The 25,423-nt window shown below is 34.4% G+C and overlaps 1 protein-coding gene across 8 annotated transcripts in view; it reads left to right on the forward strand.

Annotated features, from left to right (window-relative positions):
• Positions 1 to 25,423, forward strand: part of LOC100367954 (phospholipid transfer protein C2CD2L-like) — an 87,098-nt gene that overhangs the window by 48,629 nt on the left and 13,046 nt on the right. For 4 of the 8 annotated variants that reach the window (XM_085499351.1, XM_085499352.1, XM_085499358.1 and 1 more), the window contains 10 exons: positions 4,147 to 4,237; positions 4,644 to 4,791; positions 4,878 to 4,942; positions 7,807 to 7,934; positions 8,187 to 8,403; positions 11,962 to 12,111; positions 13,159 to 13,289; positions 15,600 to 15,681; positions 17,380 to 17,394; positions 18,612 to 18,791. In XM_085499351.1, coding sequence (XP_085355477.1) covers positions 4,147 to 4,237; positions 4,644 to 4,791; positions 4,878 to 4,942; positions 7,807 to 7,934; positions 8,187 to 8,403; positions 11,962 to 12,111; positions 13,159 to 13,289; positions 15,600 to 15,681; positions 17,380 to 17,394; positions 18,612 to 18,791 — 1,207 coding nt within the window. The remainder of the gene's footprint in view (positions 1 to 4,146; positions 4,238 to 4,643; positions 4,792 to 4,877; positions 4,943 to 7,806; positions 7,935 to 8,186; positions 8,404 to 11,961; positions 12,112 to 13,158; positions 13,290 to 15,599; positions 15,682 to 17,379; positions 17,395 to 18,611; positions 18,792 to 25,423) is intronic. The other 4 variants (XM_085499356.1, XM_085499355.1, XM_085499353.1 and 1 more) reach the window with 4 other exon arrangements.

Raw genomic sequence — 25,423 nt, forward strand, 5'->3', positions numbered from 1 at the left:
CTTCAATTCTCTAATTTTGGTGAATATTTTTTTCATTTTTGGTAAAAAGTGATGTTTTCAACTTCTTGTTAAAAACCGTCAGTCCAATTGCGTTGATATTACATATATAGGTACTACATGTGGACCTCTCTCAGATTTGTTCATTTCATAATGATATCTTCAATTCTCTAATTTTGATGAATATTTTTGTAATTTTTGGTAAAAAGTGATATTTTCGACTTCTTGTTAAAAACCTCAACTGCAATTGCTTTGATATATATTATACATATAGGTACTACATGTGGACCTCTCAGATTTGTTCATTTTCTAATGATATCTTCTATTCTTTAATTGCCATGTGCATTGCTAACAGCGGAGCTAGCTCAGCTGACAGGCTGCTTGTTATATGCTGGTTGGCTAAAATGTAAACATACATGTATTACGTCACAGTGTGACGGCCTATAGATGTAATGAAGGGAATATCGAAAAGCACCAAGACAAAATTGTTAGGCATCAAGGCACCTTTGGTGTCTCTGTAAACTTCAAGCCATGTCACTGTATAAACCATTCATTGACAAGTATGTGATATTTTAAGACTAGAATAGATGGTTGCCATAATAGTGTCAATGTGCATTGAAATATAGGAACCCCTTATGACAATTCAGTATGAATCACATCAACTGTCTCGCCTTTGAGATGAATGAATGAATGATACTGATACATCTGGAGCCAGAATATTTTACCAAGCACAATATTATATCTGGATACTGATTCATTTTAACCTAGGCTAGCTAGGTTTGTATTGTAACTATGCTGAATCAGTGTAATGTCTGCACAACATAGAACAGGATCTATTATGTTTAATTTATCTGTATGTTGGTTCCCCAGCATTTTTCCACCTCATTACCTTCCTACCCTTTCACAGTAAATGGTACATCCCAAAGCCATATATTATAAGAAGGTTTTACCAAGATAAAGTATATTTGGGGTAGAAATTGGTACACCTACTAACATGATAAAAAATCCTAATTATACCTGCATATTGTACTTACAGTTTTCTTTTTATTTTATTTCCTGTTCCCTTTTTCCTTCTCATACTTGTTTCTCATTCTTGTGTTTCTGTACCCTGTAATTCCCGATATATTTGTTCCTTGGTCTCGTTACGCTAATATAGAAAGTCATAACACGACGCCCATTGCTACAGGTATGGATACAAATAACGCTTTTTGACAGACATTTATTTTGCTTTCATTCCTTGTAATCCGTATCATGTGAACATCTTGTCATTCCCGTTATCCAATCATTTATGTAAATATCAACACAGCAAGCATTTTCCAAGTCCAAAATTCATATTTTGTCAATTCTACTACAATCCAGCATGCATATTCATTAAAAAAATATGACATATTTTAACTATCCATTTATGTGTACATTCAAATTGTCAAAAATATTCATAGCTTTATGCATATTCCTGACCTTACGAATATTCATAATTTACAACTAATTGAGAACCAATCAGAATTCAGTAGGTTATGAATATTCATTGCTTGTCCTTTCTGATTGGCTGATAATTTGGAAGTAGTCTTCACTGTGCTGTCTACACTGTAACATAAATCTATATGTATGGGAAAAAGTGTCTAATTTTAACTTTCTGAAAATAACAAATGTTTTGCACAAAATAAAATCTATATGTAAGGAAAGAAGTATCTAATTTTGACTTTCTGAAAATAACAAATGTTTTGCACAAAATAAAGCATGCAGGGTATAAGTGATATGTTAATTGAGTCTTTGTGGTTCTTTCTGGTTTGCCTGGTGATTTGTTGCTCTGTTGTCTTGTGGAGGTGAATTTAAATATGTTGATTAGTTTCAAATGCTCATAGGTTTGGGGTGCAAGCTGAGGGATCTTCTATCTATCAGGTGTTTCCTTCTCAACATAGAAAAAAAACACTGTTCATACATGGATGAGTGTGTTACATGTGCATGATATGTCGTGTGTGGTCTAATGTGGTGTTGTGTACAATCTGCACAATTTATGTTGCAGGTGAGCGATGCCCTCTGTTGGCACAGCTATGCAATGTTGCAGTTACTATAATTATGCGGGAAAAATGTCCACATTGTAGGAGTCTATGATACTAATAGTAATACAACTGGAATTGTATATTATATAAAAAAAGTCTGGGGTTTCTGTTTAAGTTGTTATATACATATACATGTAAATCATTGAATCAAGAAATTTGATAGCATTAAAAATATCACCTTTTTAGTTGTTATAGTGATAAGCAGTGATTATATTTACCGTACTCGACCGCGTTAGCGCCCAGGGGCCTCAACTCAGAAAATCACGATTTTTTAGAGGTGGGCGCTTACCCGAGCACCCCCCTTGAAAAAGAGTGCAAATGAAAAATTTGATTCATCAAGTGACAGATTACGTCTTTGAGGGAAATCAAATTACGAAATTAGTTGAGTCGTCATTGATTTTCACAACGAAGAAACAGAAATGATCACAAAAATATGCACATTTTATTACAATATTAATTACGTACCACCAGAATTTACGAAATTAAAAACATTTGAGTCTGTTGGAACACAGTCAAAGTCAAAATTGTCATATTATCTCCACTGACGAAGGTGTTGGATCCACAGTCACTTGTGGGCTGAAAATCAATAAATACTAATTTTCAACAAAAAAATCATCCGCTATACGTATATAAATAAACAAGTTGTGAAACACGGCACCTAGTAAATCGACACCCTGTCGGTTTCAAATGTCGATTTCTTACCTTAAAATGCGAAACAAAAAGTGCAGAGGAGGTCAGGTGTCATGTTAATAACCATTGTTCATAATCGCTAACTTGGTTTTATTCAAAACTGCACAAATCGCGAGTTTTCTGGTGATATCCGACAATTTCATGATCGAAAATGGCCAGCAGCCAGAATCAAGGGGGATTCGCACAGAGTTCTGGGTAAATCAAGTGCGCATACTCATTTTCAGCCAATCAGGCGTGCCGTAACAGCGAGTATTTCCTTGATTTACCCAGAACTTCATGCGAATCCCCCTTGGTTCTGGCTGCTGGCCATTTTCGTTCATGAAATCATCGGATATCATCAAAAAACGCAGGATTTGTGCAGTTTTGAATAAAACCAAGTTAGCGATTATGAACAATGGTTTTTAACGTAACACCTGATCCCCACTAAAATTTTTGTTTCGCATTTTAAGGTAAGAAATCAACATTTGAAACCGACAGGGTGTCGATTTACTAGGTGCCGTGTTTCACAACTTGTTTATTTATATAGTACCGGTATAGTGGATGATTTTTATTGAAAATTAGTATTTATTGATTTTCAGCCCACAAGTGACTGTGATTGGATCGTACGCAAACTCTTGAACAAAATCACTTTCCGCCATGATGCATTTGCAGATTTCACCTGCAGCGGCGTCCTTTGACCTAATGGGTCAAGTTGGTTATTAACCAATCACAATGCTGTGTTGTACTGGCGCAATTCTTTGGAAATTCCCGAAGACTTTCCGGTAACGCAATGCGGAAGTGAATTATCGATGTCGAAGTACGATCTGTTGGAATTGATTTCAGCGAATAAACGATATGGTTTCTCCAAAAAACTAGTAACTAGCCATTTTTGAGAGGTAAACTGAATATGGCATGAAATATTTACCGCATTTTACTTGTATTAACAGGTCATTGTCGAAGCGTAGTTTACGCATGGTTACCGCGTTCTACGCATTCACAACATGTTCATAGCGGTCAATATCCACGCTGTATCATATAAAAACGATTACCAAGATTCGTTACGCAAGACCAAGTTTTAAATTAGTTGCATTTTGAAGGGGTGGGCGCTTTGCCGAATGTGACCCCAAATATAAAAATTGCGCAAAAGTGGGGGGTGGGCGCTTGCCCGGGCATGGGCGCTAACGCGATCGAGTACGGTACCTCTATTAGAAATGTGATAGTATACGATAAGATGTCATCAAGATACCAAAGACCTAAACTCATAAATGCAATTTAATAATCAGCATTTGGTCCATCAAACTTTGTTAGTATGTACATTGTATGACCAATTAATTCAACAATTGACAATCGTAATTTCCACACACCTGTACATGTGTAATGCAGACTTTCTAAATTTCAATTGCTTCTTGTTCATCTGTAGGCAAACATGACCCGTCGACCTGTGGTGCCTACTACGCAAGGAATACCTCCCAAACCACCACGTGCACACGAAAGAAGACTGCTTGTCAAAGGTATGTGTGGTTGAAGTCTTAGTCAATTCTGTCATCACAGAATGTAATGTTTTCTGGGATACTAATGCATTTTTTGTAGTGTTCCCTGGAAGAAAATTTGGTATGGTGAAGTGTTGAATTTCATCTCAAAAGATACCTTGTATGTAAGGTTTTAAAATTTGAAATGTCTTTAAGGGAACCTTTGTGAAGCTGTTTACCTGTTTATTCTTTTTTTACTATTTCGACTATTGATAACAAAGTTTTTAGCTTCGCTGTTGACTTTCTTAAGCGAAGTGTGATTTTTTGTTGTCAACTTTTTACTTCTTGAAAACTACAAGCCTAATTTCTTTGATACTTGGTGTATTTCTACCAAAAAAATTGCAGTAACTACCTATTAATAATTAATTGAATGGTTGTTTGATTTCAGTTATCAAAGCCAATGGTCTAGCTGGAGGCAATGAACTAGCATGCGGTAATCCATACTGTCTGATTGAAATGGACTACCCCGTACAGAAACACAAGACAGCATCCGTGAGAAACACTGCCAATCCATTCTGGGATGAACATTTTCTATTGTAAGTGTTCTACATGTATCTATATTTGTACTATTGCTGATGTCAGTGTTTATATGATATTGACGATATTGTCGATTTATTTGCAGTGACCTGAACAACTCAACCAATGTGATTAAATTTACAGTCCTGGACAAAGACAAATCTTCACAAAGTAAGTTGTTTTATACTGAAGTTAAACCAGTAGGGAAAAATGGCATCAGCAAAGCAATGTGGTAATGCATCCTCTATACGTGGTTTAGAAATGGAACATCCAGTGTATTTTACAGTCCACTAAATCTTGTATTTACTCCTGTCATTTTTACGAACCAAACTGGATTCTATGTTTTTGACGTTTTTAATTTACACATAGTTTTGTATATGTTCTAATTGAGTTTTTATCTTGTATGAGAAATACCTATATCCATTGATTCAGAATTCTGTTGTATTTAGCTCATCTCTAATAGATTTTAGACAATAGATGTTTTATTGTGTTATGATGTCTGACCGTGCACATAATGGTTTGCATTTAATTCACTGCTCATTCTGACATAGGGGTCTTGAAAATATCATTAATGGGTGCTTCATTGCAGTTAATTAAATGCAGTCCAGATTGGATTAAAAATGGTGGTCACGACTGGTCAAAGGTCATGCCCCCTCTCCAAATAGCATGGCTGACATCGTACATCAAGTCATGCAACTAATAATGCCCTTCCTACCTAGACATGCAAAGTGTTAAACAGTTAAGACCTAATTCAAGTCCAGACTTTTAAAGTTGCTAATTCCACCATTAGAACACGACCAAAGCCAAAACTAGTTGGGAGGTAACATCTACTTTTGAACGTCTTCAAGCATCAGGGCACTCTAGACATGCATTTTCAAACTACGGGATGTGAAAACACATATTTAAATTTAAGAAATCTGCAAAAATTCCATCTTTTGTTATCCCATTGTTAATTTTGGAGTACAATAAACAAAATACAAGTTCATTTTAAATTTGCAGCTTAAAGCACTCATTATTGTGCTTGGTCATGTTTGATATTGTTCCCATGCACTCTGTACAATGCATGAAAATGTGTCGTCTTTCATGTAACCCTAACCCTTATATTAACTGGTGCTTTAAATTTGTTCTGTTGAATGTGGAATACACTTCTATTTTCAGTTGCAAAACCATGAATGGACATTACTGTATCTTTCTTGTCTGTAATCGACATCACCTCATTCCATAGATTCTTCCTTACACCTATAGCTCCCTCCTCTCTGTCTTACCATATTAACTTGACTTGCTTTGCTGTAGATAACTTCCTAGGTTACACTACTGTTTCTTTGGCTTTGTTGGAAAGGCTTCGTACTAAGCTTTATATTCGGAAAAGAACAACGCGTTATGGCAAGTTTAAGTATTAAAATACCTCCTAGTCTATGTCTCGCACCGCTTTGAGATATTTCTGTCTGTTTATTCCTTGAAATTGTGCATTTGTACTGCCAACTATTTTTTGTCTGATTGCAGTCGTTAACTTTGTAATATGCATAGTAGCATGCCCCCAAGTGACAACATTTATCATCTCTTTTGTTTTCACATTGCCAGCTCCTGCCCCTCACGCTTGCATCTCCCATAAGTCAGCCTGCATGTACCTTGCTTGATACACTCTGTTTTTAATATTAATAAAACCCATTTTTAAGCATTATTGTCACATTTCCAACCAAAAGATGAAAAGCTTAAATCAGGATATATTTAAACAATATATATTTAAACAAATCTGTGTGATGAGTTAAGATTTTTTCAGCAGGTAATGGGAAATGTAATTTGAATGGCTCGCCATTTACATTTATGTCATAATTTACATTTACTACATTATAAATGTTACTGGATATGTTAACACTCTATAATGATATCAATCGTTCAATTTCAATAAACCATTTGATTGGCAGTCGTTTTGAAGAAACTCCTGGCTGCTCAAACCTTCTTTCTAGTCAGCTTTTAGTCAAGATTATATTCAAATCTTGCCCAACTAGTGAACTTAACGTCTAAATCGTATTCTAGAAAATGACAGACGTGATTGATTCTGATCATTGAAAAGACTGATTTAACGGAGCACTTTGACCAGATGCATCACCACTCAATATGATTGCATGCTGAAATATGGTCTTTATTATTTCTCTTGTAAACCCTAAGTCTTAAATATGGTATCCAAAATGTTATAATTGTATTGTAAGTGGTATATATTACATCAACAATAAGCATGAATGTATGCACAGATTGTGTTGTCAATTACTACATCCTGTTTCTCTTGTTTTCAAGTTAGCGTTTGTGTTCGGTGAATAGTTTCATATCCTTTCTCATTTATTGATGTCATGTGTTGTGTTATGCAGTACAATGCATTGGAGAAACAATGTTGGGCATAAGCTTACATAAGTGTATTCAATTATTTATAATTTACGGGTATGCAACTTAGATATCCATGATATAAGATGGAGATCCCATTCATTGTGAACTTCATGTTTACATCAATCATAATGTATTTGTAATCAGTGTCATCACACAAGGAAATGAACTGGTTAAATTGCATTTTCTTTTTACTTTATATTCATATTCTTGTAATTATCTCGTTGCCATTGTTTTCTTGTAAAAGTTTTACTCCTTTGATGGGATGATTTTATGTATTTATATATGTGGTTAACATAAAAATAGAATATAAAAAAAAAATGAGGGTATCATCATATTCACAAGGATAAAAACATCATTATTTATTTCCATTTTTCCAATAAACAACAAATGAATGCTGAGATGTACAATTCTTTCACACACTCATTTACATAAATAATAGAAATGTATATTTGTTGTGCAATTTTGTGTGACTTTAAAATGGGATCTTCATTTCATATCACGTTCTTATCTTATGAATAATGACTTGTTTTTCACAGGAAAGTTTTTATCACATTCCTGTATGCAGTTGAAGCTTTCTAAACTGTCAGTGCATTTCCAAGTTGTCTACCTTTCTATTTTACACTAATTTTCTTCTAAATAATTATATTTTTCAGATCAGTGCCTTGGTGGTGCCATTGTGTCTTTGGAGTCACTACGTCGTAACCCAAGCACTCGTCAAATAATTCCATTACAAGGAAACAACATTCAAGATGGAAATGTGTCAGGATCCATCACCCTGGAGGTAAGTACGAGAATATTACAGTTTACACTGTCTGTCTGTTTTACCTTATTAACCTGAATAGCTCTTCTTTCATTCGGTTTTTTATCATCAAATTTAAAATTATCAAGCACATACTGGGACTATGTCTTGCTTTCATGGATAGACAGAATGAATGGAAATTTTTTATTGAAAGGCGATTTGTTAAAAATAAAAGTGAAAGGAAAGTTTTTCTTTATGTTTGTTGATTAACTAAATTTAAATTTATTTTTATAGTTTCTGTTCATGGAGCCCGCTGAAGCGCAAGTAACAGCCAATCAGATGTATCCTCAGCCATCGCCGCTACGATCCAAGTATCCAGGTACGCCCACAAAGAACGTTGAAACTGAGAGAACAGTTACCCCAACAGGAACTGTCATCACTACAGTAACCACGACCACATCACGCCCAAAGTTGTCAAAGGATCGGAAGATAAGTGGGCCCTCTCTGAATGGTAGGCCTTGTTTCCAATCTGGCCTTGCATTGCTGCTACCTATTCAATCACTCCCTGATAATACAATAAATTCTGTACTTTTCCTTTGCTTAAAAACATCTTATTTTGCTATTCAAGTGTAAGTCACTTATATAATTTTCCAAAAAAAAATATAATTTTTATGTTTACTTCTCACTGTGACTGTACTAAGATTACACCCGATAAACTCTCACTCAATATCTCACGGTAAAAATTATGTACTTCCCTCTGTCAGCTATGATAGATTTGGTACCTTTGCCTCAAAATTAACCTTTGACCTTTGCTTTTCCATGATGGATTTAGTGCTCCAATCTTTGACCTTAAAGTTGGTGTGCTTTGATCTTTTCGTCAATTATGATTAGGTTTAAATAGTAATTTTTAATTTCAATTGACCCGCGACCTTTCCGTTACCTATGATGAATTTGGTAGTTTTCTGCTTTGATTCACTGCTTTGTTTGGAACCTTATGCCTTGAAATAAACTTTCAAACTTTCTGTCATCCGTGATTGGCTTTGTACCCTCTGCTTCAAAGTTAACCTATGACCTTTATTTGGCCATGATGTTGGTATCCTGTTTCTTGACATTAACCATTAACTTTTCTGCCATGAATTTTATAACCTTCTGCCAACCTTTTAACCTTTGTCAGCTATGATATTCCTTGAAAATCATTGACCTTTCAGTTTCAGTCTTCCATATCTAATTTAGTTATTTTTCTTGACAAAACAAAGTGAATATGAATTATCACTTATTTTCTTTACATGTACTTCTTTTCATCTGTTTTTGAACTTGGCTCTAAATTCCTTGGTGGTGATTTCCCGTTTTTTGTCATGTCCAATTATATGGGTGATGTGTGTCACATGGCTAACAGTCATGTGACCACAACTCACCATGTAAGCTTTTTAAACAACTGACCAATAAATGTTGTTGTACTAAAACATGTGCTTTTATGGGAAGGTGAGAAGCTTTCTGGGAGTTATTATTTCACTTTTTCGTTATTGCACATCTTTTTATGTTTATTAACAAATTTTCTGTTGTTCTTTTCTTCTTTCTTGGGTGTTCTATGCATTTAAACCTCATGGCGTTAAGCCGAGATCACAGATTACTTTATAGACGTTCCAGGCAAGAATTTGCTAGTATTAGTGTGCATTGTGTGTCTGCAGAGATACAAGCTTTAGGGCAATATATACTTGGCACATTCCTCTTCATTCATCATTGAAGCCAGTATCTTGCTTAATAGTGTAACTGAATAATAATAGATGTTTTACATGTGCATTAAACTAATTAAGGTGTCAAAGCTAGGGTTATATTGCTAGTTATAAAGCTTAAATTTAGTTATAATTATATTCCCTAAATAGTTAATAGTTGACAGATTTTGTGTATTTTGAATGAAAAGTTGCTTTAAAACTAACAAATAGAATACAGTTTGAGATGGGTATGATTGATTTCTCTTCCCATTCCACATTTAAAATGATATGCCAGTAAATAAAACGCAGATGCCAGCCGCACATGGAGGTGATATGAAGAACTTACTCAGATGATTGCAATAATTCTTTAATATGTATGTCAGTTGAAATCCTATCTACTGCATATTTCACATAATTTGTGTGTCAGTGATAGACTCTTTGACAACTTTATTAGTAACACATGCCTCTATGTACCTGACACAGGTGTAGTTATTTGTGTGTCAAACTTAAATCTTAATTTAATGATTGAGTGTAGAATAAATTCCATTTTAGATTTATGTGCATTTCTAATTAAGCAAATAATCTTACACATGTTAACTCATAGCCTTATAACTACTGTAAATATTTGTAAGAATATAAAAAACACTTAATATGGCACACTTATTCAGGTATTAGATGATATGATTTTCTTATTAATGCAAACCTTTGCTTTTTGATGCAGTATAAGGGTATATATAATGAGTAGATTATATAGAAGAAATTTTGTCTCCGCAGTGACTTAATCAATGATACCGAATTTTGTAGTTGCTAAGAAAGTTAAAAAATACAAAAATTGAGTCTTTTTAATTCCCAAGCCTGGCACGAAATCTGTACATTTAAGTCTGTTGGAAAATGAATGCAGTTTCCATTTATGAAATATTTACTTAAAGCCAAATCGTTCAGGATGTTCAGCTTAGCTTGGTAATGTGCACTTGTATGTCTTCTGTCTAGTAACGATACGTAATAACTCTGTGGTACTGAGCGCTACTGTGCACCAAATTGTTTTTGTTACTGTATGTAAAGCACATACCATGCATTACAACACATTAACTCATTCACCTATTCACCTAATGAATAATTAATTACCAGTGCTATAATTTGCATACATTTGCATATTGGTAATGTTGTTATTGTTTGTGTAATGTTTGATGATGATCATGTAACTGAATCAGGGTATGCAATGAACATTCCACTCTGATTTAAATTTCATGTCATGAAAATTAGATGTATATTTACTTTGACTCAATATAGTTCTATGCTGCTCAGTAGTAGCTTGGAAATAAATGTAGTTCCCATGGTTACATGCAAAACCAGATGCAGGTAGAGACTCGCATCAAATTTTACGGTTGTCTTATTTATTGCCTCTGAAATCACATTCTAACCAATCAGAACTTGTGTTACAGACTCTGAAATCACATTCTAACCAATCAGAACTTGTGTTACTGACTACTTTTCTGTAGACACACACTCTATTTGGTTGACAAATTCCTTTAGAGAAAACCTACTTGAATGCAATTTACACACTCATTTGAGTAGATAAAATTTGTGGCAATGTGCACCATCGATCTCTGAATTAAGTGTCACAAATCACTTGCTATGACAGGTTTTAATCAGATAGTTGATAAATTATGACATGCTAATGAACTTTTATGTATTAAAACATAGAATCATTGAGAGTGGATCTCTTTGCACATCCTTTGCAGTGATACGCTGTTTAGATATTCATATCATTCAGTGGAATATATAGAAATATTTAATAATTTAACCATATCATATCCTGACATTAATATGTGGACATTGTCATACTCATCGGTTGAGAAGTCTTACATATACCATGTACACATCACATGTAATAAAATAAAACTTTCCACCCTGTTTAGATTGGTATTCCCCATTGTTATGTGCACAATTGGACTATACCATTCTATCTATAGGGGTGGAAAGTTACCAATATGCTTAATTTGTCAGCCCATGCATGCAAGTAAATTGCTTTTAACTTAAGTTAAGAAAAGTAATTTACACTTATAAAAAAATTGTCAAAATTTGAACACTTGCAAAGTACATTGACAAATGCAATCTGATATTTGGATCAAATTTGATTTAGCAAATTTTTAATGAAAATGTAATCAATATTCATTTCGTGAACACTAAGAATTTGGATATGAATAAATTAATATTTATTGCTCTGAAATTATTCAGTTCTATGGCTGTAAGTTCATAATTAATTTGAAAATGTTACAATGTACACTGTATGTTGTTCAATTACGTTACAACTATGCTAAACAAAAATATGAATGGACTTGTCTATAATTTCACAGAAGCTCCATCAAAAATAACCAAAGCTGACTACAACGATCAGTATAACCGCCGTGCCCGCTCAGTGTCACCAGCTCGTGATCGCGTCACCAACAGTAATGAACTGAAACCTCCCGATGTGAATGATGGACAACTCTCTGCACCCAATAATGGTGAGTGGAATTTTAGCTTTCATATTTGTCTGTCACATGTGTATGTACCATACATGTATTTGCAATAGTTGTGTCTATGCGACTTGTATAGCTTATGGGTGTTTTTTTTGACTGATTAGTAAAATTAAAAAGCACAATGGCATTTATAGAATTAGATGCTCTCAATTAACTAATTATGGGACTTGTATAGCTCATTGAAGCTTAACTTAGTTTTGTTTTTGACGTATTAGTAAAATTAAAAAGCCCAATGCCATTCATAGATTTAGATGCTCTCAATTAACTAATTGCATTTATTTACTAAAATCATGTACATGTGTGATTAGATAATTTGAATAACTCATTAGAACTTGGATGTATTATGATGTAAGCTCTGATTGGTTAGCTTAAAAATGAAAAATAGTTTAGCTTGCATTATTACTTTTAGTCAGCATGTGAGTGTGAGTATTACCGTAGGTAATCTGTGGCAGTGCACTGATGGCTCTGATTGGTTCTGAAAGAAAGTCAAACAGTATTCAACTGAATCAGATGTATCTTGTTGATTGTTCTGATTGGTTCATTTGAAGTGCAAGATTGCATTCAAATTAGGTTCAATAAGACTATATAAAGTGTAATTTTGTTGCGATTTTTGTTAGAATGTATAATTGAGTAGCTAATTGATTTTTAAGTATGAAACACTGTGTTTTTAGAGTGAGAAAATTTAAGAATTGACAAATAATGATAAATGAGAGAAAGCTGATTGGCTGATGAATTGGAGAAAGCTGATTGGCTGATGAATTGGAGAAAAGCTGATTGGCTGATGAGTTGGAAAAAGCTGATTGGCTGATGAATTGGAGAAAGCTGATTAGTTGATAAATGGGAGAATGTTAAATGATTCATAGATAGAGGAAATCTAAAATGACTTATAAATGGGGAAGTTGTACTAGCTTGTACTAAAAGATTCAGTCATTAATCGCTTGCCGATTGAATCAAGTGGATTGGTTTAGTAAGTATGTGCATGCTGACTGGCTTGTGCTGATTCAAGTTTTTCAAATCTCATTAAATGTACAGAATTATCACACGTCAATAACACTGTTGAGTCTGTGGCTGACACCGCAATACGACATCTTACAGACCCATCTGCCTCCAGATCACGAGCTCCAATGAAGAAAAGCACCTTGATAATCCAGGGAGTATCCAGGGTGAGTAATACCAGCATGCTTTGCAATGGAGAGAGTGGTAAGTAGGTTGTCGTAATTCGTCTATGTGCAAACTTTCCTGCCACTTGAAAAATAAAACAGTTTGTCAACAGTGACGCACTAAATTTTTCAGAAACTTTTAGGTATCATGAATATAATACAGGAGGAAGACATTTTTAAAAAGTCTAGATGTATTTCTATAGACTAGAATAAGTCAAAAATTTCTGTCCTTGTGTAACTGGCATGGTTCAGAAAAACCTTACAGTGCTATGAGGTTATCACCCAATATTATAGAGCATGTTGATATGACTGAGTTGAACTAGCATTATCTATATAGGTGATTGAATAATATAGCCTGCGACACCACCATTATATATCACATCAACTGTTATCAAAATAACAGACAAAGTGTGATTTTATGAAACTACGTTAACGAATTGTATACTAGGCAGACACAAGGCCTTATAAGCATGTCAATGTACGTGTATTAACAGTTGCAGCCACCGGTACCACTTTCAATCATTGTTATGAATTATTGTCATTGGACCATGCAAGTAATTGTTATTATTATACTTCTGTCACCGCAACATCGTAATTTTGCGGTTTTGCACTGAGTATTTTAATCCTACCATATTAGGAAACACAAATTTCAAATATGGAATTATTACGCACATAAGCGTCTTCTAACAATAAAAAACAAACATGACTGCCCCCAGGGTTTGGCCACAAACAAAGAAGCTCGTTAAATCTGTTCCAAATGTTTTGGATTTCCATGATGTATTCTTGGGAGCAAAAGATGTATAAACCTCCGCTGTGAGTCAATCAATACTCCTGCTGTACTGGTTTCAAGCATACTTTGCAGTATCCTCGTAATAACCTTATACTCATTTTGAAATCTTTGTATTGCTGTCATAAAAATAGTATGCATATTTTGGTTTTCACTTCGTACAGTTCAAACATAAAAGGACTGATGGTGTTCAACTTGCATATATTCAGATCTCGTGTCAAGTGTTATTTCACATTGAAAACAACTCCTGTAAATGGTTAAGTGTTGAAAGAACAGTAAAAGTGCTTGATACTTTTTACACTATAATTCATCTGTCTTTTTCTAGGGGCTATTTGTTAATTTTAATTTTTATACTCACTTGAAATATTAACTTTTATTTTGGAATGTTGTCTGCACCGTTCTGTATGCTAATTTTGTCTTGTTTCCTTTTTGCATTTTCCTTATGTTGTTTCCATGGTGAACAACAACTGCTTTGATTCCATGGCAACTACAATAACATAAGGATGAAGATCAGGTAAAACAGCTTATTCTTAATTTTTTTTTTCTTTTCTTTTTTTAATTTGCTTAATGTAATTTTTTTCTAGCTAAATGTTGTTGTCTATGAGAACCTGATAACTGTAGTGAGTAATTCTGAAAATATGCAAATTATATAATTTTCACATGTCCGAACTCATTTAAATAACCGATAAGATTGATAGTAGATAAGGATATGCAACTTGTATGGCAAAAAATGCAAGACATCTCTACTACTGAAAAATAATGCTAGTGTGTCTGAATGGCATGTTTCAATTGGTGTACTTATTGAATAGAATATTCTTTATGGACTGGATATGGCTTTTGCGACCCCAGGTCGTGGAGCAGGAGCGCCCAAGCTTGTGAGTGTGCGTAAGCCGTACAATCGAGGGCAACAAAAGCTGTATCTAGTTCACAAAGTTTTTATCATACACTTTATTGGTGTAATTACAATTTTACCATGGCATGACCTCAAAGACATGATGTACTTCAAAATGACATGTTTTGTTTTGATTAATGAAAGCTGGGTGTTCTGGGCTGGGAATGATACAAAAAATGATTACCCTGATGTGAGGGCGCCCTTCCCATGGCATTATGAGGCTGGGCAATACAAGGTGTATGATAATGACCTCTTCATGACCATTTTCGTTTCCATAATTAAATATTTCCAATAAGCATTTAGGCCATTCCATGGCATTGTTTGTCTGATAAAGTTCAATTGATAAAATGTGGAATGTGCACCTAATGAGAATAATCCTATCTATTAGAGCAAATAAGGTACCCTTTGAACAAATTTTTCAAACCACCATCTATACACATAAAACTCACATGTGTCTGTTTTTACTTTCCGTACCACCTGTGTTGTTTACATTCAAATGCACAAGTTTGTAACATTGAACTTCAGAGTTTACTTCCTGTCAATTTCAAGTCTGATGTAAAGCAGCTGATAATTAACATTAGACATTAAACACAAACACTGTCGTTTAAATTTCGTCTTTCATTCTATTTTTCAGAGTCCTGTTGATGAAAGTCCCAGTCCAAGTCCAAGTCCGACACCAACACCAACAGCCGTCGGCAGCTTCCGAAAAACCAGAGGTAAGCAAACTGTTAATTTTATGCCATGTTCGCTGCCGATTGGAAACCCTATGAATGGTGCTGAGGAGGAGGTTGCTGGTTTAAGGTGCAATGTAGAGCTGTGTATCATGTGATGCCTGCTTTAAATGATAATGGTGTAAATGTTGATTACCTGGTGTCGCAGTGTTGCCTACACCCATGAAACTGTTTGCTGCCCTCTTATGGCAACATTTTTTATTTAAGATTTAAATATTATTAAAACTTTTATTTGACTGTCACTATTAAAATATTTCACCCGTACTATGTAAGCTAATGTCTGTTAGATCTTTGTGATCAAAGTTGATTCAGCACTTGTATTTGTAAAATCATGTCCAGATGTTGACATTCTGGCAGTGGGTTGAGGGCAGTAACCAGCATAACTAGGAATGAACATTGATTGACAAGGAAGGGGGTTACTCAATTATAACATTGCTGAGAAGAACTGACTTGAGAAGAACCTTGACTCTTGGGGAGAACAGCACTGGGACATGTACCTTGACTCTTGGGAGAACAGCACTGGGACATGTACCTTGACTCTTGGGAGAACAGTACTGGGACATGTCCCTTGACTCTTGGGGAGAACAGCACTGGGACATGTACCTTGACTCTTGGGAGAACAGTACTGGGACATGTACCTTGACTCTTGGGAGAACAGTACTGGGACATGTACCTTGACTCTTGGGAGAACAGTACTGGGACATGTACCTGGACTCTTGGGGAGAACAGTACTGGGACATGTACCTTGACTCTTGGGAGGACAGTACTGGGACATGTGCCTTGGCTCTTGAGAGAACAGTACTGGGACATGTACCTTGACTCTTGAGAGAACAGTACTGGGACATGTACCTTGACTCTTGGGAGGACAGTACTGGGACATGTGCCTTGGCTCTTGAGAGAACAGTACTGGGACATGTACCTTGACTCTTGAGAGAACAGTACTGGGACATGCACCTTGACTCTTGGGAGAACAGTACTGGGACATGCACCTTGACTCTTGGGAGAACAGTACTGGGACATGTACCTTGACTTTTGGTTGAACAATACTGGGACATGTACCTTGACTCTTGGGTGAATAGTACTGGGACATGCACCTTGACTCTTGGGAAAACACTACTGGGACATGTACCTTGACTCTTGGGAAAACACTACTGGGACATGCACCTTGACTCTTGGGAGAACAGTACTGGGACATGCACCTTGGCACTTGAGAGAACAGTACTAGGACATGTACCTTGACTTTTGGTTGAACAATACTGGGACATGTACCTTGACTCTTGGGTAATCAGTACTGGGATATGTACCTTGACTCTTTGGTGATCAGTACTTGGACATGTACCTTGACTCTTGGGAGAACAGTACTTGGACATGCACCTTGACTCTTGGGAGAACAGTACTGGAACATGCACCCTGACTCTTGGGTGAACAGTACTGGAACATGTACCTTGACTCTTGGGAGAACAGTACTGGGACATGCACCTTGACTCTTGGGAAAACACTACTGGGACATGTACCCTGACTCTTTGGAGAACAGTACTTGGACATGCACCTTGACTTTTGGGAGAACAGCACTCGAACATGTACCTTGATGTAGAATGTATCATTTGAAGTCATCATTTGATGAGAAATTTCTGCTGAACTTAACTGTCAATTCAATTTTCTTTCTCTCATGCTGTAATTTAGGTACAGCAAATAATAGTAAGTGTATCTTCATGAAATGCACATGTGATTCAACGCAATGTGACTGATTTCACTGTTTGCACTCTAGTGTCAGGTGAACATCTTTGTGACGATAAGATCCTATAATTTGGCATTTCACTTTTATGAATGTGGTTATTTTGGATCTGACTTATTACAAGTCACTGCATGGAGATTTAATTCACTCAGAATGTTAGATCTAAAAGCATTTTGTTTGTTTTAGAAAATCTAAAATCTCAACTTTATAGACTTTTATTCAATTCTGAGATTACCACCTGCTTTCTGTCCCCAATAAAACTGTAAACTTTTTATGTAATGTAATTGAATTTCAATTTATACCATGTAATTTGCAATAATTCTGGGACATGTAATTGAGATCACATATAATTAATTCCTATTGTTAGGAATAGGTGTCTAAAAAACATACTGAATTCATGCACTATGTGTGCCTTTTTACCTTTTCTGTGATGAAAATAAGGTATAGTGATTACTATGTATGTTGTCGTTGTCGTCATTGTCGTTAACAATTGTTTGCGAACAATTCACAGTGGTACCGGATATAAACAAAAACAAATGACTAGTTCATTGTGCTTTATTGATCTCCATTTACTTACATTGGTAATGGAGTTAAGGGTGGTATCTTTTTCCATAAACATTAGTACTCATTCATCTTAAAGATCTATTGAGTGGTCATCAGTAGTCATTATTGGCCTAGAGTGTAAACAGTGAAACGTTGTGTTCTTTCACCGGTTTGACTTGTTCTGACGAAACCATCAAATGAGTAGCATATCCATACAAATAGTCTTATTAGTCTGCTATCTCTCTTGTATATTACTACATTTGACAGCTTTGATAAGCTGCCACAAGAGGGCGCTCTATACAACTGAGGTATCTGGCTATAATGCTTAACCCACCTATATGCCATTTCTAGTTTGCATGGCATATTGATAAGTATGGGGTTGAGAACAGCTTCTATCCTTTGCTTAAAATAGATCTACTGTTGGGGAAATTTGCTGTGTTGCTTGTGAAGTGTTAAGTTGTGTAATCTGTGTAACTAAGCCAGTGTGTGGCATGATGCATGTTTGACCCTCCGTAACCTAGCTGATCACCCCCGCATTGTATTGTTTAGCTTTCCATTATTAATAATTAACATATCCATTTGTGTATGCTTAGTTAACACCCTGCCTCACCGTAACAACTTTTGTAACCACCAACAGGCTCCTCACCAAATAGAAGTAAAAGACGTTTTTTCAGCTTTGGTAAAAAAGACAAAGAGCGTGATAAACGCCGCCATAGTTCGCACAGTGATTTAACAGATAGATCACATACCTTGCCGGCCAATCAGAGAGACAGGCTCCAAGTACCCGTGCAAAAATCAGCGAGGTCGTCTAGTGCAGGTATTAAAGCTTGAGTCTTTATTTCCTACCCCTTAGTAATAATGTGTGTGCAGTTTCAGCATTTTGGAACTTGTTCTGCTTGAGTGAGAGTAATTAATAGCATGTTTGATGTTGTATTTGTGTTATTTTTTTGTACTTTTCTGCAAAAACATTTGTACATTGTTGAAATCCTCAAAAAAAAAAATGAAATGTACATAAATATTCTCCAAGTGAGACTATTATCATGCATTATGGCAATGTAATTCTAATCCATTTGTAATTCACTGCCCTCTTGTGGCCTCTTTTTGCTATTCTTTTGTTTGAGGATGTCACATGTACATAATATTCTTTAGCACAAATGTAATTCCACAAACTTTGCAGACCGTTTATTTTGTAGCAATGCAGCTTCACTGTGTTTGTTATAGATAACGTGTTATCATGTTACAGTGTTAGTATTTATTTTATTGTCCACATATGTCTGTTTCCTTCTATAGTCTATAAGCAGCTCACACTGACATTTTCAGTATCTCCTTGACCAACTATTTTAATTTATGACAAATTTCAATTTTACAAGTTATTCTATAATTTATTCTATAAGTGATTCTAGATTCTTACAAAATGTTCTAAATAAAGCAGCTGTGAAAAAATGTTTATGACTTTAAGTAGGGGTATTTTATAATGCCATATTTGGCAACAAATTATTTTTACTCACCGGTAGAATAGGCATATAAATATTTTATTGGACTGTTTTCAAAATTGTCTTTTTATCCTTCTTTTTAGAGGTATTATATGAAATTTATATTTAGAATATTAAAGAACATTTGATGAATAGATTTTTCTAATTTATTGTGTCGGGTATAGTATACAGTAGTTTATACAAAAAAAAAGCAATATAAGGTAGTCAGTTAATGAATGGGTGAATATATAACTTATATTTGGGAGGTAGATTGTAACAGTCACAATAATTTGGTACTTTAATATAATTTTAGATTTACTGAATTCGAAGAATGTACTATTAGTATTTCTGTATTATCATGTAGCCTGATGTGTAGGTGGTTAACATTGTTGCCTTTACATTATTGAAGGGACATGATCTGCATTTTTAGTCATTTTTTTTTTTATCTTTGTAATACCAGTATATAAAATTACTGCCCGTCCATAAACCAGAGACGGAGAAAAATAAATACATACATACATACCCAATGTTCTGGTAACATTTTCTGATGGTCTGCATAAATACAATTTCACAAATACAATTTTACTATTTAATATTATTATATGAATTTGTATGGCATTCTCTTCTGATTGCTGTTATACAGATCATAGAAACAATTGAAAATTAAATTATTCATTTGTGTTGGCAGAATGTTTATTTTTTCTGGTGCTTTCTTGGAATGGGAACGGAAGTGTTTCTGGCAGGGCTGGTGAAATTTGAAAGTTACCTGGTGTCTAGTACAAAATTTGTTGACAATACAACTTTGAAATAAATAAATTTGAAAAAAAATGCAGCTCATGTCCCTTCAACAAATTATTTGATCAGATAACCAAAGCAATTTTTTTAAAAACTTTGTAATGCACTCAAGTTTGTACTGGTAATAGTTATTAGTGTGATAGAGTGGTTCATGTGCATTTCATTTTGTGATTGTTTGTAATTGAATAACTCCACTGTCAGGATTTTATTTTATCTGTATATGTGTTTTCTTTGTTTGTCTTTACATAATATTTTTGTTTTAAGTAAATCTCTTGAAAAATAGCACATTTTATTTATATTTTGCATTCCACTCTTTATAATCATATGTATTTTCAATATTCACTTTAAATTTCACTGACAACAAGCCATATGGCAAAGCAGCTCATCACTGCCAACTTCACAATTATTAAACACTCTTTAACAAATATGCAAATTAGCACTGCAAACAAATGTTCACAATTTAATGGTTTACAGACAATGCTTTGAGAATGTCACTGCTCTTTTCTGTCTTAATTTTCATTACTACGAAATTTTGTGAAATTCACCAAAAAATATGTCTTCACAAAATGTGATATACAGATATATCACTCAAAGGACAAAATTTTACCTTTGTTCCGTGTTTGTTGATGAACTAATCTATTTAATGTCCCTGATTCAGATAATGGCGTACTAAATATTTTGGTTAAGCAGAAACCATTTTGATACATAGTAAGTTACAACTTTAATAGAAAGAGCCTTCTGTTTGCAATTATATAATTCCATAGCGCCCTCTAGTGGTACAATTTTGTCCTGTGGTCAGGGAGAAACCATTTAAGACTCGCAAGTGAGGGGGCACTAGAGAATGAAAATTATCAGTAAAAAAATAAACCCTACACCGACCAATGACATAATTATTTTACAATTTAAATTTAAATTTAAAAACCAAAATTGACATTGATTAGGTGAGAGAAAAAAATGTTTTCTTTGTTCCAGCAAAATCCCCCTCTGAATTTCTAATGGTCCAGCCCTTATGTTGCAATGTTTTATTCTTTCTTGAGTTTTAATGTCTTCCTATGCTTGTAAAATTTCTATAAATAATTGTTTTTGTCTTCTTAAAACTTTTGCCTAATTTGTTGTCAGTATTTTGATAAATATTATGTTTTGCGTAATTTGTTGTCACTTTTTAAATATCTATGCACAAATAAAGCAAATTGTTTATTTTATGTTTCAATTAATTCAGCTCCCTGTCTTATTCTGGTACTTTGCTGCTGCGCTGTTTCAAAAATACACATCAAGGAGGAATACTTAATCTAGGCTTCTGCTAACTTTTCATCAGAATTAAATTTATAATTGGCTACAAACATTTATGTCACTATTGCCACTATTGACTAGGAGTAATTGAAAATTGAAAATCATGTTGTCATCCACAAACAGCAGGAAAGAATAATGCTTGATATAAAGTGTAGCACATTTCATTTTTCCAATTTTCTGACAAATTCATGGTATTATATTTCTCATCATTTGTGAAGTGGTTAAACGGGATTGAAAATGACGGACAGCAATGAAGTATTAGTAAATGAACTAAAAATATTGTATTCATAGTGAAAGCCTGGATATGTATTTCTTTACATCTTACATAAAACTTGTGTAAAAACTACTTTATTTCCACTAAAAATTATGCTTGTGATTAAATTAAAAAAAAAAACTTTTTTCAGAGTTTCCAACAATTTTTTCAACAATGAAAAACTAAATATTTTTACTCTATTTTGTGCTTCTAATATCGGAAATCTGGTACTCTTGATTTTATATCACTATCATGTTTGTATTCTTGACCTCTGAAGGTCAAACATCCAATAAATCTAAACTTGAGACAGTGCAGCACGTTATGGATTGCTTGTATGCGTATGTTGCTGTTCAATTCATCGATTCTTCTAAGTTCCCAACATGCCTGTCAATCGATTTAAACCTCTTGACAGCCATTGTGTTTTTTCTGCGATTGTATCTAAATTCTGTTAATATTTTGAGTTCAAAAAATAGCGTATGCGATGAAAATCACTATCATTTGAGCAGAAGAAATTGGGAGTGACAATGAAAAGATATCAAGTGTAAATCACTGTGTGTTGATCACTGTAGTCGTTGTTGCCGCTGACTATCCAATCAAGATTTGTAATGCCATGTGTTCCTGCAGAAGCTGTTGATGAATCAAGCTGTACACCACAACTGTAAAAGAAACCACAGAGCACCAATAAAGAACCACACCACACTGCACCGTGCCATTGCCTGCTGCTATCAGTACTAACTGATGATTGCATGCGACTCTCATCTGTTTCTTTTTCCATGAATGTCTGTATGTGCATCGTGTTGCATTTGTTAAATTTGTGCTCAATGATGTATGTTGTGTAATAAGCATGTCATCAACTCTGTAACGCATTTACCTTTAGAAATATACGGTCTGCACAAGTATTTCATTTCAATAAGTCTGTTGTCCATTTACATGCATATATAGCAGAGTCGTAACCATAGGTACATGGAATCATAACCATTTATACCTGGGGTTGTAACCATGGATACCTGGGGTTGAAACCATAGTTACCTGGGGTTGACCCATGGCTACATGGGGTCATAACCATGGCTACATGGGGTCATAACCATGGCTACATGGGGTCATCACCATGGCTACCTGGGGTCATCACCATGGCTACCTGGGGTCATAACCATGGCTACCTGGGGTCATAACCATGGCTACCTGGGGTCATAACCATGGCTACCTGAGATTGTAAACCTGAGTACATGGTTTTGTAACCATGGGTACTTGTGTCATAGCCATGGTTACCTGAGATCAATCAGTAGATTGATAGAGTGATTGAGTTGTTAGAAGTATGGTGACTTTTTTATTGAAATTTTAACTTTCTTTCTGGTGATAGAATTGCATGCAGTTCAAAAAAAAGTTTATTGCTTCTTATCTATACTCAAAGGATTGTATTTTTCTTTACTTTCAATTTCCTTCATTTTTACCATGTATATGACACATTGCCAGCTTTGTTACTGACAATGCATACAAAAACACAACAGGTTTATGACTAGAGATGTATAAAAAAAATTATGTAAACAATGGTATATACAGAATTGACATTGAGACTGAGAACTTCCACTGCTATAAAAATTAATGCATGGTATGCCATATCAATTGTTGTAGAGTCTGGAGTAGAGCTGGTTGATCCAATCAGATTAAATATGAATTGTAATTAAGTTAATTGATAATTATGTATACATGACAAAAGCACAACTTTTGTGAGTTCTGCCATTGACCATCAACTAAACTGACAAACAGATGGATTACTGGATTGTTGTCTTGACAACCTGAAAGTATATGTCTAATCTTATGTGGTTGACGAGTGATTTCGACCATCTTGTCTGTAGGCTCTGATAAAGCAGCTCTTTGAGCATTCAGAATGAGTGTAGATAAAAGGCTAGAACATGCGAATATTAAAGTGTGTTTGCTTCACAGGTGACATTTCTTTGCACGCAAGTTTAGCAAATCCAGGACTGATCATTAGATATGTTAACATCACCTTGGAACCATGATAAATATCAATATAATAATAAATATTACATTGCACATGCGTAAAAATGAGAAAACTGGGCACTGTAGTTGAGATGTCAGATTAATTTACCCAGAATGCACTGGTTCTTGCTAAGCATGATATGCTAATCATGTTAATGCAGTAGTTTGTGTGTTTGTTTGTAATCGATCTCCTCGTAAAGTTCGTTGTTACTGTATGGTTACACGCTACTACGGGAAACAATGGTAACCAAGCGATGGATTCAATATGGTGGAACTTTATGTCCAATGATTGGGTGAGATGTATTCTAGAATTGTGGGTAAATTAGGATCGGTATTTCTTTATTCTTTCTTTTAGCCTTTGACAGCTTCTGGTGGTTGGACTAATACCTAAATTGTATCATATTTCGCACTCCATTTGATCAAATATTCTGATGACACTGCACTAGGTTGCCATTTTGCTCATAAAAGAAAATTTAGGTCTCAGACCAGGATGAAATTATTTTTAGATAATAATGTATGGTTTTGAAAAGCTGAGCTATTAATGATAGATAACTAATAAACTATTTGGGAATTTAAAAGCTCTATTTTTTTTTAAATATATTTTGAAAAGTGAATGGTTCTATAATAAAAATGACAAAAAACAAATAAAAGTCAGGGTACTTGTTTATATGGAGACAGTGATTTCCATATAGTGTTAAATCCTACTTTGGCGACCATTTTGGATTTGAAAATGAGCACAATGCACACAATTATCTAATTGAGGTTCATAATTCAGGAAAATTCAGGAAAGTCTCAAATGTGTGGTAGCAGCAACTGTCCTTATCATAAACTAGGCTAGAGTTAAAAGGTTTCTTTAGTTGTAAAAGTTGACTGAATCATGACAGTGCCTAATGTTCAAAAATAAAGCCTGTAAATCACTAAAGTTTCCCTGATATTTAATAATAAATTTTGAAATAATTGCATGGATGAATACAATTGTGGTTTGATACCTATATTCACTTAGTTTCAACATTTAACAAATTGTGCTTGATGAATTAATCCTAAATGAACATTTCAAATTTGATTGATCTTTATTTGGTTTATATACAATAAGATATAATTTGTATACTCATCTTCTGCATTGCCAGAGTTGTAAACTTATGTGCAGGTATTCAAAATCCTACTTTATAATCACTAATCAACAATAATTAATTTTCGAATAAATAAGTTTGATAATTGTAAACTAATCAACCATTAATGAGAATATTTCTAACAATTGCACTGTCTATGAATTCAATTTGCATATCATTTACATATTGAGCATGGCCTTGCCAAATAAGGCATGAATTATGGTAAATCATGATGCCATCTCCTTATAAGGAATGTTCAATGGATGGATTATTTGGCAGCATACATTGCAGTTCTACTAAAATCTTACATCTTTTTGTGTATGAAACAAAATAAATGAAGAAATTGTTGTTCATCATTAAACTTTTGTAGATATACATTGATAAATGATTGGTTCTTTACAAAACTTGTATGCATGTTTATTGGTTATTCATCTTGAAAGGTACTGGAATTTGCATGACATTTACATGTCAATCCTTATATGGAATGTATATATCCAAATATGGACGTCTCAGTTGTATGCACCATATC

Source organism: Saccoglossus kowalevskii, chromosome 5, assembly GCF_978046115.1.
Source record: "Saccoglossus kowalevskii chromosome 5, keSacKowa6.1, whole genome shotgun sequence".
In the NCBI taxonomy this organism is placed as follows: Eukaryota; Metazoa; Hemichordata; class Enteropneusta; family Harrimaniidae; genus Saccoglossus; species Saccoglossus kowalevskii.